At 38.3% G+C, this 14483-nt stretch overlaps 1 protein-coding gene across 3 annotated transcripts in view; it reads left to right on the top strand.

Moving 5' to 3' along the window:
• Positions 1–14483, top strand: part of DROSHA (drosha ribonuclease III) — a 1047543-nt gene that overhangs the window by 11719 nt on the left and 1021341 nt on the right. For all 3 annotated transcript variants that reach the window (XM_049823745.1, XM_049823744.1, XM_049823743.1), the window contains 7 exons: positions 96–250; positions 3319–3399; positions 6161–6247; positions 6355–6441; positions 9459–9530; positions 11654–11735; positions 12804–12878. In XM_049823745.1, the coding sequence (XP_049679702.1) occupies positions 96–250; positions 3319–3399; positions 6161–6247; positions 6355–6441; positions 9459–9530; positions 11654–11735; positions 12804–12878 (639 nt within the window). The remainder of the gene's footprint in view (positions 1–95; positions 251–3318; positions 3400–6160; positions 6248–6354; positions 6442–9458; positions 9531–11653; positions 11736–12803; positions 12879–14483) is intronic.

Below are 14483 nucleotides of genomic sequence, written 5' to 3'. Positions count from 1 at the left end.
AGTTAGCTATGTCATGGTAGAGAATGGATTGCTACTGGAGAAGAGAGTATGTGGAAGTGTTTTTCAGCTGACTTTATTTTTCCTCTGTGAATCAGAGAGCTCCAGTGACTCAGACTGTGACTCTGAAGAGGACAGCAGCTGCTCTAGCAGTTCAGATTCAGATGTTTTTGACGTCATTGCAGAAATTAAGCGTAAAAAAGCACACCCTGATCGTCTCCATGAAGAACTATGGTACAACGATCCAGGACAGGTATGGTGAGAGGAAAAAGTACTGTGTGTCTGAAAGTCGTTCTCCTCTGTACACCATAAATTCTGCGTTGTTCTCAAACATGCTGAGTGACATCTATTTCAATACGCATTTTTTAACCTCCTTTCCCCTTTTCTCTTTCATCTTCTTCAAAGCACTTCACTTTTGATTTCAAGAGTGTGGTGGCAGCTCATGAATCCTGGGGATTATTCAGCTGGAATCATATCTGACAGTGTTAATAAAACCTGAATTGCTAACAATGTACTAAGGCTGTCCTCTTAGCCCTGAGATAAAGGTACACAGATGAATTCTGGGATAGAGAAAAGGCAACGTGTTTACCTCCTTTACAAATTTTTCACCTAAAAGCCCTCACCTCGTAATGATAAATAATGTTTTAAGTATGCAATTAATGTTCCTAATTTCTTGTCTAATGGTTCTTTTGTAATTGCATGGATATTATAGTTCTCATTAAATGTAATTGCTGAGCTCATGAAGTGCTGTTTTGAATGTATACATGGCACAGAAGACTAGTTTTTGTTTGCAAATTTGCCATCTTCATCTTTCTTACTTAAATATTTTACAGTTTATTCTAACTCCTTGTCAAGTGGCACCTCAGTAAATTTATTTTTCTGGCACTTTGCGTGATGCACAAGTTTAGCATGCAACAAATCATAAAGCGAAGAGTTACTGCAATGCTTATTGCCACTGTGGTAATTCAAAGGTCTGTTGAATATTCTATTACAGACCCATATTTATGCTTCTAGTTAAAAAAATAATAATAATTTGAGCATAGCTAGGTGTTTTTATTTGTATGGAAAACAAAATTAGTGAACTGTTTGGATATTTAACTAAAAAAATGTGTGGCTCTTGGGCACACTTCAAAGTAATGTTCTAGGCCAGAATATTAGCTAAATAAAAAGCGGTGGAATAATTGTAGTATGAATAGATTCAGGAATGTGTGGTTTATAAGTTTCCTGCTGAAAAACTTTCTTTCCCCAAAACTTTCTTGAGGCTGACTCTTCATCTTTCTTGAAGAGGATCAAATCAGATAATGGTGAGCTTGCCAGTGCTGTACCTCTTCTGGGTAGATTTTATTTGAAAATATTTGAAATTTTCCTAGGTATTTATCTAGTATGCCAAAATGCTTTCTATCTATCACTACATAAACCAGGATTGATTGCTGTGCACGCTGGCACGTACAAGTACACTGTCTGACACGGAACTGGATTTTTAGGATGGATCTTCCCAACCCTTCAATCTGAGCAGTGTGTTTGTTACTTTGGATAATCTCCAGCAGTGCTGGCAGTTGCCAGAAAATAAATTGTTAAAGCCGATGCCACCACAGTGGCCTTTTTCTTACAAGTGTTATCTGCTTGTTTGTGTTGCCCTGATGGTCAGAGAAAGTTAGAAGCCATTGCTCATGTAAAATTGTGATCTTTCAACATCATTTTATCATCACATCTTGAATGTTTTTACTGCATTGTTTTTCCATGAGTGGTGTCATTAGGGACAAGATAGATATGTGTCTGACTTGCTTCTCAAGTCCTGGGCTTTACAGGTACTTCACATCTCTCAAGTTAGGTCTGTGCATTTAGTGTAACAGAGGCAGTTAGTGCTGAACAGAGCAAAGAATTAAGGATGAGATTTTCAAAAATAAGTGATTATTATTTTAATAGCCTCAGTAGGCCCCTATTTTTGGGGCAGTGTTGAGCAATTTGGTATTGACTGCATTTTTTAACTCTTCTGTTTTGTGGCTGTATAAGCCAGTGAGTAAATATGCTTTTACCTATAAGCATGATTCAATTTCATTGAGCCTATACTTCCCTTAAGGGTCTCAGAGTGTGGAAAAGAATGTGTGAACGAAAAGCCGTCGTGTCACTCTGTTGTTGAGATTACATGACTTAAGTTCCCAAAGGAGATGAGATGTGCCCTACTTCTTACATTCCTTTGCATGTATGCATTGTGCCAGCCTGAAGAAATTAAACTGAGATGAACATTCAGAGAATTAATGTCAAAACTAAAAAGTTGCCTCCCTCTCCCAATTGTCTAAAGACTACAGTAACAGCAGTTTGGTAGTTCTTGCTTCCTGAGGTATCTTCACTTTATATCTATTGTGTGATGATACTATTTAGCCCCACCATGGATGCTGTTTACGTTTTAAAGATGCTTATAATGGCATGGAAAGTTCTGCTGGTTTTTGTATTGCATTGCGAGGTTTTTTTTTCCTAAGTCTAAAAAACATGCTTCAGTCCTTGGATTCAAACTTTGAAAAACTTCATTAAAGCCTGGGATTGGGAACTTAATTTGTTTCTCTGGTTTGGTTCTGGATTTTTTTGTTGGATTTCTGCAATGAGCATGATGTTAAGAGCAGAAAGCTTTAGGTATTGTAGTAATTGATAATCTGCATTGAAATTGATCATAAAAGTGGAAAGAAAGACACTAGCTTTATACCGTGTGCAGTGGCCCTTTTTGTTATAGCTACTTGATGCACCCATAGAGAATACTGAAGTGGATATTTTTTCCCCTTCCTCTTTTTTACTCATCTGTTCATAGGATGGATTTGAAGTGTTCCCATTAGTTCTTTAAAGTACTGAGTAAAAATCTTCAAATGGTCTGCTTTGCATACTTGGGGTGATAGCCTTGCCACATGGCAGAGGGCTTAGTCAGGGATGGGATTTCAGTCAGTGAATTTAGTGGAACTGTTTGAACATGGAGATTTCAGCATGTAAATATTTGTATATGCATGTTTAGTACCTGAATTTTGTTTTAGGCAGACAGCGTGCTGTTTGTACGTATAAGAAGTGGAAAAGATGTATATGATAGTAGAGTAGTACAATTCTGCTGAGAGCATTTTTCTGTCTTGTGCTTCTGAAACCGTGATGAAGTTCTAATGCGACTGTGCAGTTTTCTTACATTAGTCTATATTGTTTTCAGTTTTATTGGCTTAAGAACATCCACTTAATCTAAGCATGACAGGCTTTTAGAAGCATCAGCACTCTGGGCATTAAAACCAACATACTTTTCCAAAACAATTTTTCAATAAAAACAGAATCCTATTTTGTTTTTGACAGATGAATGATGGACCTTTGTGCAAGTGCAGTGCTAAAGCCCGACGAACGGGAATAAGACATGGCATTTATCCTGGCGAAGAGGTAAGTAATTCTAAGAATTGCAATTATGAATACAGACTTGCTGCTGTAAGGTCATACTTGGGTTGATTTGATTTTTTTTCCCATGATTTACATGCTGAGTAAAAACTCCTGTGCAACTTTAAATCACTTAGTTGTGTAACCTTACATTTAAAATGCAATACTGATAATGAAATCCACCTGAAAACTATGGAAAACTTTTGCCTGTGTTTGTTTAGTTCTAGGTACTGGTTTTGTTTTTTTTAAAGTTTCTGAAACGCAATTACATTAATAAAAAAGAGCTTGTGGTCAAAGATCTACCATCTTCAAGTGGATGATGAGTATGTTCTGAGGGCCCTCTTTGTGAAGGGACTGCTTTAAAAGTAAAAGTAAAACAGTAATTCTGCTGCTGACAGGAGCAGGAAGCTTGTCAGAAGGTGTTATTGCCTTAGCACTAGAATGTGTCTGCACTGCAAACTGTCAAACAATCTATTACCTTCTTTGTGAATACATGATTAGACAAAATTACTCCATCAGCTTCCTGAAACACATTTCAGAATTGTAGTGCCTTTCTTTTGAAAAATGTTGTTGAAATAGTATTTGGTTATTTTCCTTAGACATATTCATTGTACAGAGCATGCTTTGTGATCAGTATTGTTTCTGGAAATAAAAACAGTGCTTGGATGGCCTCAAGCTTTTTTATTCTAAAAAACTTTGTTTTTGTGAAGGAATTGGAGAATGTTAATATGTAGGGTTTACAATTTACCTTTTGTAATTTTTCTTGAAGAATTTCATTTTTTAATATGCCTTTTTACATATATTTACTGAAACATTCTTTTATTTCTCTGCAGTTAAGGATTTATGAATGTTTCTGTAAATTATTCCAGTTCAGAAAAATAACTTTGGTCTGAAGCTTGCTATAAATCACTCCAGGATCAGTTCCTCCCCACATTGTCTTTAGTGTTTTTCTTGCAGAGAAGGGAGAAAATTTAGGAGGAGAAAACTGATATGTAAAACTTGCTGCATGAAGGCAGCTGCTCCCTGGAGCAAGGCCAGCTGGGAATTTGAGGTTTCAGAAAATCTTCTAGGATATCATTACAGAATCATAGAATGGTTTAGGTTGGAAGGGACCTTAAAGGTCATGTAGTTCCAACCCTCGTGCCATGGGCAGGGACACCTTCCACTAGACCAGGCTGCTCAAAGCCCCATCCAACCTGGCCTCGAACACTGCCAGGGATGGGGTATCTACAGCATCTCCAGGCAACCTGTTCCAGTGCCTCACCACCCTCACAGTAAAGCTAAATCTACCCTCTAAAGCCATTAGCCCTCGTCCTATCACTACATGCCCTTGTAAAAAGTCCCTCTCCAGCTTTCTTGTAGGCCCCCTTCAGGTACTGGAAGGCTGCTATAAGGTGTCCCCGGAGCTTTCTCTTCTCTTCTCCAAGCTGAACACCCCCAGCTCTCTCAGCCTGTATTCATAGGAGAGGTGCTCCAGCCCTCCGATCATCTTCACGGCCCTTCTCTGCCCTCACTCCAACAGGTCCATGTCCTTCTTATGTTGGGAGGTCCCAGAGCTGAATGCAGCACTCCAGGTGGGGTCTCACCAGAGCGGAGCAGAGGGGCAGAAACGCCTCCCTTGACCTGCTCGCCGCGCTTCTTTTGATGCAGCCCAGGATATGGTTGGCTTTCTGGGCTGCAAACGCACGCTGACGGGTCACGTTGAGCTTGTCAGCCACTGTACTAGTTCTCTTCAACCAATGTGCTAGTTTTTAGTGTCGTGTAGATAAAACTGCCTAGCTTTAAACTACCTGGTTTGTAACTGTCTTGTCTCAGCAGCGAGAAGCTCAATTTGGGGACGAAGAGCCAGAGTAATTACCCTACTTACTGGATGGGTTTTGCAAAGTGCACAGAGCTGCATAGTGGTGTAGCTATCTTGCCATCTCAATCAGGCCAATTTTTGTAACACTGTTTAAAGTAGTACCCTGCTTGCTGCAGTGATTTTTTCTTTTTTTTTTTTCCTTTTCTTTTTTTTTTTCCATGCAGACAGATGTATTCCAAACAGGCTGGTGGCAGCCTTTGAACTACAGCAAATTGGATGTAGGGCATAGGAGAAGCTGGTTTTGTCTGACTCTTGAGGATTTTAAAGGTCTTTAAAGGTCCTTTTAAAGGAGGTCTTTAAACTGGACTGCTTCAGAACAAGCTGGAAGAAAACATGAATTCCAGGTGTTTGCTGTTGCATCAGAGTGCATGGAGGACTGGCTGCCTTTGGACCTCACAGGCAGGCATTACAACCTGGCAGACAAACCAGGGTTACCAGAGCTGCCTGTGGTGATAGATTAATCCCTTCTCATCAGGCCCCAGATTTGCCCCAAGCAGATGAGCTGATACATGTCTGTCTTGATAGCATACTTTGAGTTTTTCTCATGTGAGGTCCAGGTTCATTTTTGTAAGGTTTTTATAATCAGTTTCCTGAAACAAATTATTCTGGTATGTAAACAACTAACTGCTGTGTGCAAGAAAGATAGAGAGTCAAAAGGAAAATGAAAAAACTACAGCAATGTTTTTCACCTTTTTTTCCTTTTGAATAGCTTTAAAAATATTTCTGAAAGTGAAAATGTAGATAAGGCCACATTTTCCCTCTTCCCAGAATGCTTAATTATGACTACCTGCTTTTATTTAATTTTTCCTAGTGCATATTTCATGGCTATTAGAAATGCTTTATTCTCTCTTTTAATCTAAATTTGCCTTGACTCTACACATAATTCTACTTATCTCTTTCTTTAAGCCCATTAAACCATGTCGCCCCATGACCAACAATGCTGGAAGACTATACCACTATCGAATTACTGTGTCGCCTCCCACAAACTTCTTAGTAAGTATTTTATAAATAATTCTCACTAGGACTCTAATTTTGTTTCCAGTGATGAAAGTAGCACTGCTTCTTGCTTACTCCCTGGTGGTTTTGTTTGCTTTTTTAAGACAGACAGACCTACTGTTATTGAGTATGATGACCATGAATACATCTTTGAAGGGTTCTCAATGTTTGCACATGCCCCACTAACAAACGTAAGTATTTTCATTACTACATACGTGGGATTTGTTTGGAAGGTAAGTTGTTTCTGCCCTTAAGTAGAACTTCTCTAAAACAATGATATGTGTATGTTACAAACATCTCGCCAGCACTGGGGACAGGGGAAAGATATTAGTGCTGATGAGTCTCCGGTTTGGTCTTGACTAATTGTGGTGAGCATTGTCTTCAGACTGTGATGCACATCAAAGTAACGTTTTTACATGTTTCACAGTTTGGAAGTAAAATAAATCATGGAATAACTTGTTAAAACTGTTAATTGGATTTAAATTGGGTGAGCAGGTTTGTTAAGTTGGAAAAGCTTAACAAAACAGCAACATCAACAAAAAAAGGTTTTACCTTTAAGTGACAAATGGACTTTTTTCAGAGATCCGCTCTAAAGGGATTTCTCTTTTCTAAAAACTTACCTAGACGTATCCGCTACTTTCCAACATCTGTTCAGCTTCTTCAGGAACTAGGCAAGTTACTATTTTTATTAAAAGCTGTACGTATTTAAAAGCAATTAATTTCATGCTTTGAAAGCAAATATAACAAGAAAAGGACATGATTGGTCCGTGACTGCCCTGCTTTTCCAATATAAGCTGAGTTAGCCATATCTGAATGAAAAAATATGCCAAGACTTAATTTCTGTACACTTGAAGATTTTTTTGGTATCTTGATATTTCAAGAACTGTTTTTTCAAATGCTGTAGTGTTTATTTGTTTCCTTCATTTTTCTACCTATTACTAGCTACACCTTCAATGCTAAAACCCAGTGTAAGAATGGTTGTCAGTACAGGACTGGGATGTAAGAATACTGGAACTGAGAGGCACTGAGAAGGAAGTACTTTTTTCCTGACAGCTTGCTTATGTAAAACATATGACAACACTTTACTTCTGGTGAGCTGGGGAAAGGACTCATGTTGGCAAGAAGTCAGTGAGAGTGGAGTTCAGCCTGTGGTGTGGCAGTATGAAGCACTCCCGCCCGGTAACATTAACTCAGCCTTGGGGTTCAAGGCAGATTTGACCCAAGGCTTTACGTTTTCACTTTGCAAATGAGTAAAAAGTACTGTTTTCATTTTACTCCCATTAAAAAGATAAAGAGACCACCTTATCTTTATAATTTTTGTGTCTACTGCATGACAGAAAGGCAAAGAATTGTGGAAATCTTTAATATAGAGAGAACAAGGAAATCTGTGTGTGATATGAGTAGTTAATGAAGACATTTTGTTTACTCTTCCTGTAAAGTGCACGTGTGTGTTTTCTCATTCCAAGTAGGGGAAGTGATCGGTAGCAAATGATTACTTTTTTACAGAGTTAAATACAAAGGAACACTGTATTGTCAGTTCCGGTTACTAACAGGTATAAGGACCTTTGGAAAGAGTCTTTTGCTGTCTTGAGATGATTTTTGGCAACATAGAAACTGCTGTTTGAGAGACATTTTGGAACACATTTGATAAAAGGGAAGTGGCAAAGGGTAGCAAAAATAGAGATCTGAACACCAACATCTTTAAACCAAATTTCTGTAATCTGAAGTCTTACCCTTGCACACAGAAGTCTTATTGCTGTTATTACTATTACTCAGTAATAATTGAGCAGGTCAGATATTGGGGAAAATGGTTAGTACAGTCATAAGAGAAATTATAATTTTCTTAATATAACTATCAAAACAATTCTACAGTACCAACCACATGTTCCTTTGCTATGTATCTGCTTGTGTATGTGGAACTCTAATTCATGGAGATTTTGGTTGTAGTCACTTCACTAAAGCATTCATTTTCTACTCAATACAAAGAAAAATACCTCAGGCTACTGAGTTTCTGAATCAGAGTACCTTCCCCTGGTTGAACTTACATGTTAGAAAGTAAGCGAATGCTCCCTGTATTTTTTTATTTTTTTTTTAAAGCCCCGCTGATTTAAATGTAACAGGATTTCCGCTCCTCGGATTCTAAATGGGACATTTCACTTCCAAGGTTTTTTTATTCTTGTATTCGCATGTCGTATTGTATCAAATTGTAGGAAATGCAATTTTTTGTTTGGTTATTCGGTGTAGCTTCTTAGTTTATCATGCAGATATCAACAGATTTTTGTAGACAGAATAGTCATATGTTTGACAGTGGGCTGCAAGAAGATGCAAGCAGAATATTGCCCCTGTGCTAATTCCATTGATTTCAGTGCAACCCCAGCACTGTTCAGATATTTATTTGTCTGCTTAACAATGCAAAATAACCTTGGGTTGCCTAACTTTCACAGACTGTTGACTTGTTCTAAGATTCTTTTATGCTTGCAAGGCCAGTGAATAGTAAAACCTGCTAAGAGCTGTAGATGTGTAGGGCAGGATTAGGCATTTCTGTAGTCTTTCAGAAATTTAGCTTTTTTGCTTAAAAAATCCCATTTAAAACACATACCTTCAGTAGTCCATGGACTTCACAAATGAAGGAACTTTTTTTTCAAAGGTGAAAAAAGGAATTAGATGTTTGTCTTACTAGTTAGTTGAGTGAACGTCTGAGAATATTTATTGGATGAAATTAGAATAAACCTATAAATTTATCCTGAAGTTCTTACATTGTGTTGCTATAACTTAAAGCCATATTTTAAGACAGTATAGCTAACAGAATTGGCAGTGTGCTAAAAACGCCCTGCCTTCGGGTCACTGTATCAATCTGACATGTTGTGTCACCAACAATAAATTCACTTCCAAATATACAAGTGAGAGAAGATACAGGTTTACTGAGGTTTGCTTTTTCTTCTAAACAAAATTTCATCTCCAGTAGATGGCATTATTTAATCTTCCTTTACCATCCCTCCTGTCAGCACTGTGTTATTACAGAGGGGGGATTTAGAACTGTTACTTCTCTTGCACATGCTTGTGTTCCTGCCTTTGCATGATCCCCCAGAGCAGCTGTTTCAGTAAGTGCCCTTTTCAGCAGACAGTAATGCCTTTGCAAACAAAATTGTATTAAGTATACATTTGATGCTGTATAGTTTTTCATGCTGAATTTCTGTTTTCCTTCCAGATTCCTCTATGTAAAGTAATCAGATTTAACATTGACTATACAATTCATTTCATTGAGGAGATGATGCCTGAGGTAAGAAGGATAATTAGTCAAAAAGTCAGAGTGGGTTATGAGTTGTCGATATGCTTAGTGGATTAAACTCTTCAGAATCCCATCTCGTGAAGTCTCCAAGAGACAGGCTGTACTCTGAACAAATGGCTGAAAAGGAACTTGCACTCACAGGTACTAGCATAAATCCATCTACCTAGGCTATCATATATTAAAATCAAATAGTAAGAAGTGCTTATATCCATAGCTTCTTTTCATTTTAAGTTATATACAGCTTATGTCAGGTACTCTTATCTGTAAGCTGAGTTAGGCGTTATCCTTCTTTTACGGATGACGAAAATAAGGCATATGGAGGTGCTGGTTTGCCAGGACCACGTAAGTCAATGGCAGAGCTGAAACTTAATCATGAGTTTGAAGCTCTGAAGATTGCTTATCAGTACTTAATATAAGCTGTTGCCAAAACAAATTTCCGGTAGATACAAACAAAGCACATTGAGTTCATGATTTTTTTTAATTTTTTTTTTATTACAAATTAATCTCTGGTGAAGCGAGTTTGTGAAGTAAATTGTTGCAGTGGAACAGCATGCATAGGTACAGAAACACTCCTGCATATTAACTACAAAGATCAGTGTTTAATTTGGTCACATTGTCATGGTTTAACCCCAGCTGGCAACTAAGTCCCGCACAGCTGCTCGCTTGTTCCCCCCAGTGGGGTGGGGGAGAGAATTGAAAGAGTAAAAGTGAGAAAAGTCATGGGTTGAGATAAAGAGAGTTTAATAGGTAAAGCAAAAGCTGGGTGTGCAAGCAAAGCAAACCAAGGAATTCATTCCCCACTTCCCATGGGCAGGCAGGTCTTCAGCCATCTCCAGGAAAGCAGGGCTCCATCAGGCATAACAGGTACCTGGGAAGACAAAACACTGTAATTCCAAATGTCCCCCCCTTCCTTCTTCCTCCCCCAGCTTTATATACTGAGCATGACATCCCATGGTCTGGAATACCCCTTTGCCCAGTTGGGGTCAGCTGTCCTGGCTGTGTCCCCTCCCAACTCCTTGTGCCCCCCCAGCCTCCTCGCTGGTGGGGTGGGTGAGAAGCAGGAAAGGCACTGACTGTGCAAGCACTGCTCAGCAGTAAGGAAAACTTCCCTGTGTTATCAACACTGTTTCCAGCACAAATCCAAAACATAGCCCCATACTAGCTACAGTGAAGAAAATTAACCCTACACCAGCCAAAACCAGCACACACATACATTTACATTTTTCTTGCTAGATATCTCTCTTTTTTGTTGCTCAACATCATTGAAATATATGCAAGAACTCTGAAATTCCTCAGCAAGATTAATGTGATCAAAACAATTCTTGTTACTGAATCTGCTGTGTTGTCTCCAAATCTTGTTCTAAAACAACAAATGGCCACCAAACAAAATAGGCAATTTGACATTTTTCTGGAATACTGGTCAATTGGCTACAGCACTGTTTGCAGACCATCTTTACTAATGCATTCTTGCGAAAGAGATAGGGTTTTTTAGGTTTGGAATTTACGGCTGGTATCACAATACAATTTATATCAACCTGGCCTGATTTTGTTCATTAAGGAAGGTTTTTTAAGTTCCTTTATTCCTGAATGAAAGCTCTTTGCTTTAAAGGAGTTGCCTCCCCACTTGATGAGAAGACTTTTTTTTTCTCCTCTCTTTTTTTTTCCTATCCTTTCCTGTTGGCTTTGTGTTGTACTGATATTTTGGTATGGAAGTGATCATGGTATCACTGATTTATAAACATTTAATGTGAACACATAGGAAAAAAGTGAATTACAAGAAAGATCCTTCTGAGAAATATGTCATCTGCTTAGCTTACTCGGGTGAAGGGATTTTAGTGCATGGTGAACTATCGCAGATTGATAATTTCTGCCTATAGTGTTGATTTGGACATTGACTAAAGAGTCTTCATTATAATGCTTTCTTGACAGTGCTTTCTGAAGAGATCAATGTGTTATGTTACAGTAGGTGATTACAGATATATCAATACTGTTTCCAGTGTCTAGCAATTGGTAAATATGAGAACACTGGTTTTTTCATTGTTTTGTTTAAATATATGTGAGTGGCATTATCTATATTACAATATTAAATAATTCTGGTTTATTTGTTTCCCCAGAATTTTTGTGTGAGAGGTCTTGAGCTGTTCTCTTCATACCTATTCAAAGATATTTTGGAGCTCTATGACTGGAATCTTAAAGGTAACTTTTAGGGGGAACCCCCCCCCCCATACAAAAACCCAATTAATTGCAGCTTTTGTAAATAGGACTCTGTTTTGTTTTGTTCTTTAGTTTAAAAAGAAAAAAAGTGAGGAGGGACCTCAAAAGAACAAGTCAAATGCTGGTTTATGTGAGGGACAAACTTCCACTTTGTTCTTCAAGAAGATGAAATATATTAGAGTTCATTAGTGTGGGCTGTAGCAGTTAAAATGCACAAAATGGGTACTGTATTCCTGCAGACTAAACTTCTTCCTTAATCCAAAACTGTTCTTTTTAATCAAATGGTAAATATTATCTCTGTAATATTGCACAGTATTGTGTGCGTGGTATTTGGGAAACCAAGGTGTCAGGTAAACTATTCTCTGTTTTTACAAGCTAACAAACAAGTTACTCGTACAGCATTTCTCTATAGTCAACTTGCAAAGCAGTGTCATACAGACAGCCATAGAGGGATAGCGTATCATTATAGTTGAATGTTTTTGACTTGACAAGATGAAAATACATGTTTCTGTGAAGACTGCGGCAAAGGAGAATTTCAGGGATGATTCTTCCCTTGGTCTAAAAGAAAACTGAGAATATCAAGGGAATTTCATTTCAGTCTCTGTAGATGTGTTTTGGTGTCTTGACTTTGTCTATGGAGATGCACTCTGCACTTATGCAATTAGACCGAGGAGCATACAAGTTTCACACATTGTGTGTAGCCTTCTTTGGTTTGATACTAGATGTATTCTAATATCCATGTTACCTTTCATATCACTGGTTCTGATTGTTCGTTCTTTTTTAACACCAGGTACTTACTGGTTTTGCATGCAAAGCTTTGGACGATGAAATAGGAAACAAAAAAACCACAAAATAGCATCAAGGAAATTTCCTTGTTATCTTTGTTGTAACCAAAAAAACCTCCCCACTAATTGGGAGGGACTAATAAGCTAGTGCATTATTTGGCACATTTCATCATAATTTTATCTGCAGCAGGGTGGCCTTCTTTTTTTATTTCTTTTGCAAAAATGTTGCAGTTCGTAATTTTTCTGTGTTTCTTTCATATTTAAGGTCCTTCACTTGAAAATGATTCTGTTAGCTGCCCCAGATTTCACTTCATGCCGCGATTTGTGAGATTTCTTCCAGGTAATGTTTGTATTATGTAGCTTTATGGAAATTAGATCTGAAAACAACAACAACCCCCCAAAAAACACACCGCCATTAAAAAAAAAAACAAACCAACCAAACAAAAAAAAACTTGCTGCAAGTCAAATGGTTCAGTCAGTGTAGAGATCTGGTGCTTCCCTCTGAAGTCTTTAGTGCTTGCTGGCAGCCTGGATGGTTTACTCAGAACTGGGATTCACATGGTCAGGCCAAGTCTTGCTTCCAGCTTTTGTCTCTGTTGTGGTGATTTTAGGCAGTTCTGGGTCATCCTTGTCCTGCCCCAAGATGGAGCTGTGGCATGTGAGGAGTGCTATTACCTAATCTCACATGTGAAACTGAATTTAATATCCCCTTTGCTTTTCAGGGTACTGTGTGATTGCATTAAAATTCCTGATGTGCGGTTTTGAGTGTCAGCATGATTGGCACACCTGAGCACATGTTGTTCTGATTGTTTCTTTCTTTATCTTAATGTAAACTTAGACCTTGCAGCAAATGTTGAACGACAGAAAAACACCATTCTGGTGCAGTTCAACACTAGCCTGCCAGCCAAGGACAAGCTTCACTGTGGAGCGTTACGCTTATTTTGAGTGAACAGCTTGTGCGGGCATTTAACACATCCTAACGTACTAGGACGGACTTTCAGTTGATATAAATGTCATGGCTCCATTGAAAATGTGTCCTGCTGAGATCCTGCCAGTGATTGCTCCAGAAGGGTTGTGTGGACAGGAGGATGTGTTTCAGCTGGAATGAGGGTGCAGAGGAGACATGGAACAATCTTCATCATGAGGGCTGTGGCCTGGAGGTGCTCTCTGCTCTGGGCTTTGAAACTTACTTGGGCTATTAATTATAGCTGTAACTAAATGAGGTTTGGCTCATTACTGTGGAGAGTACTGATGGCTGGATGACTATATTTCTAATTGTTGTTCCTTCCTGGCTGCACAACACTGTTCAATCAGAAGCAGAGCTCTGAGGCTTGGTAGCAAACATTGATTTGGTTCTGCTGAAGCAATTTACAAAATAAGCCATCAAGCCACATGTGGCTGATTAACTTGACCTCATCACAAAATGAGAACAAGTTTGACCTGCCTGGTTTGTGTAGCTTGAGGGTGTTTTCCTGTTAGTTTGGGGTCTTTATATTCTTATTTGTTTTGTTTTAGTTTAGAAGTCAGCTCTTTCTGCACAGCTGGATTGTTTCCTGATAGGGAAAGATAAGTCTTGATAACATGTATTCCTGTGTGTTTCCTCTTTAAGGTTCCAGCCTTCTAACTATTTTTAAATGTGTCTTTTTCCTGATATCTCTGCATATGTAGTTGCCTTTTAGCATCTTTATGACAGATATTTTTTTTTTAATGAAGTTTGCATTTTGTATTGATTATATTCTGCGATGTCCTTGGAGATTTTTAATTTCCAGAGAGTGGGAATCTATTTCCTCCAGGTACGTTTGCAGAACATTATATATCTATGTCTATTCAAAGAAGATATATTGGTGTAACAGATCTCCACACATCCATCAACTGTCTCTTTAACCACAGAAATGAATTGCTGATTTCCCATCCCCTCTACTTTTCTTTCTTTCTTATTTTTCTA

This window comes from Accipiter gentilis, chromosome 20 (genome assembly GCF_929443795.1).
Source record: "Accipiter gentilis chromosome 20, bAccGen1.1, whole genome shotgun sequence".
Taxonomy (NCBI): Eukaryota; Metazoa; Chordata; class Aves; order Accipitriformes; family Accipitridae; genus Astur; species Astur gentilis.
This window is presented reverse-complemented; position numbering and strand designations above follow the sequence as displayed.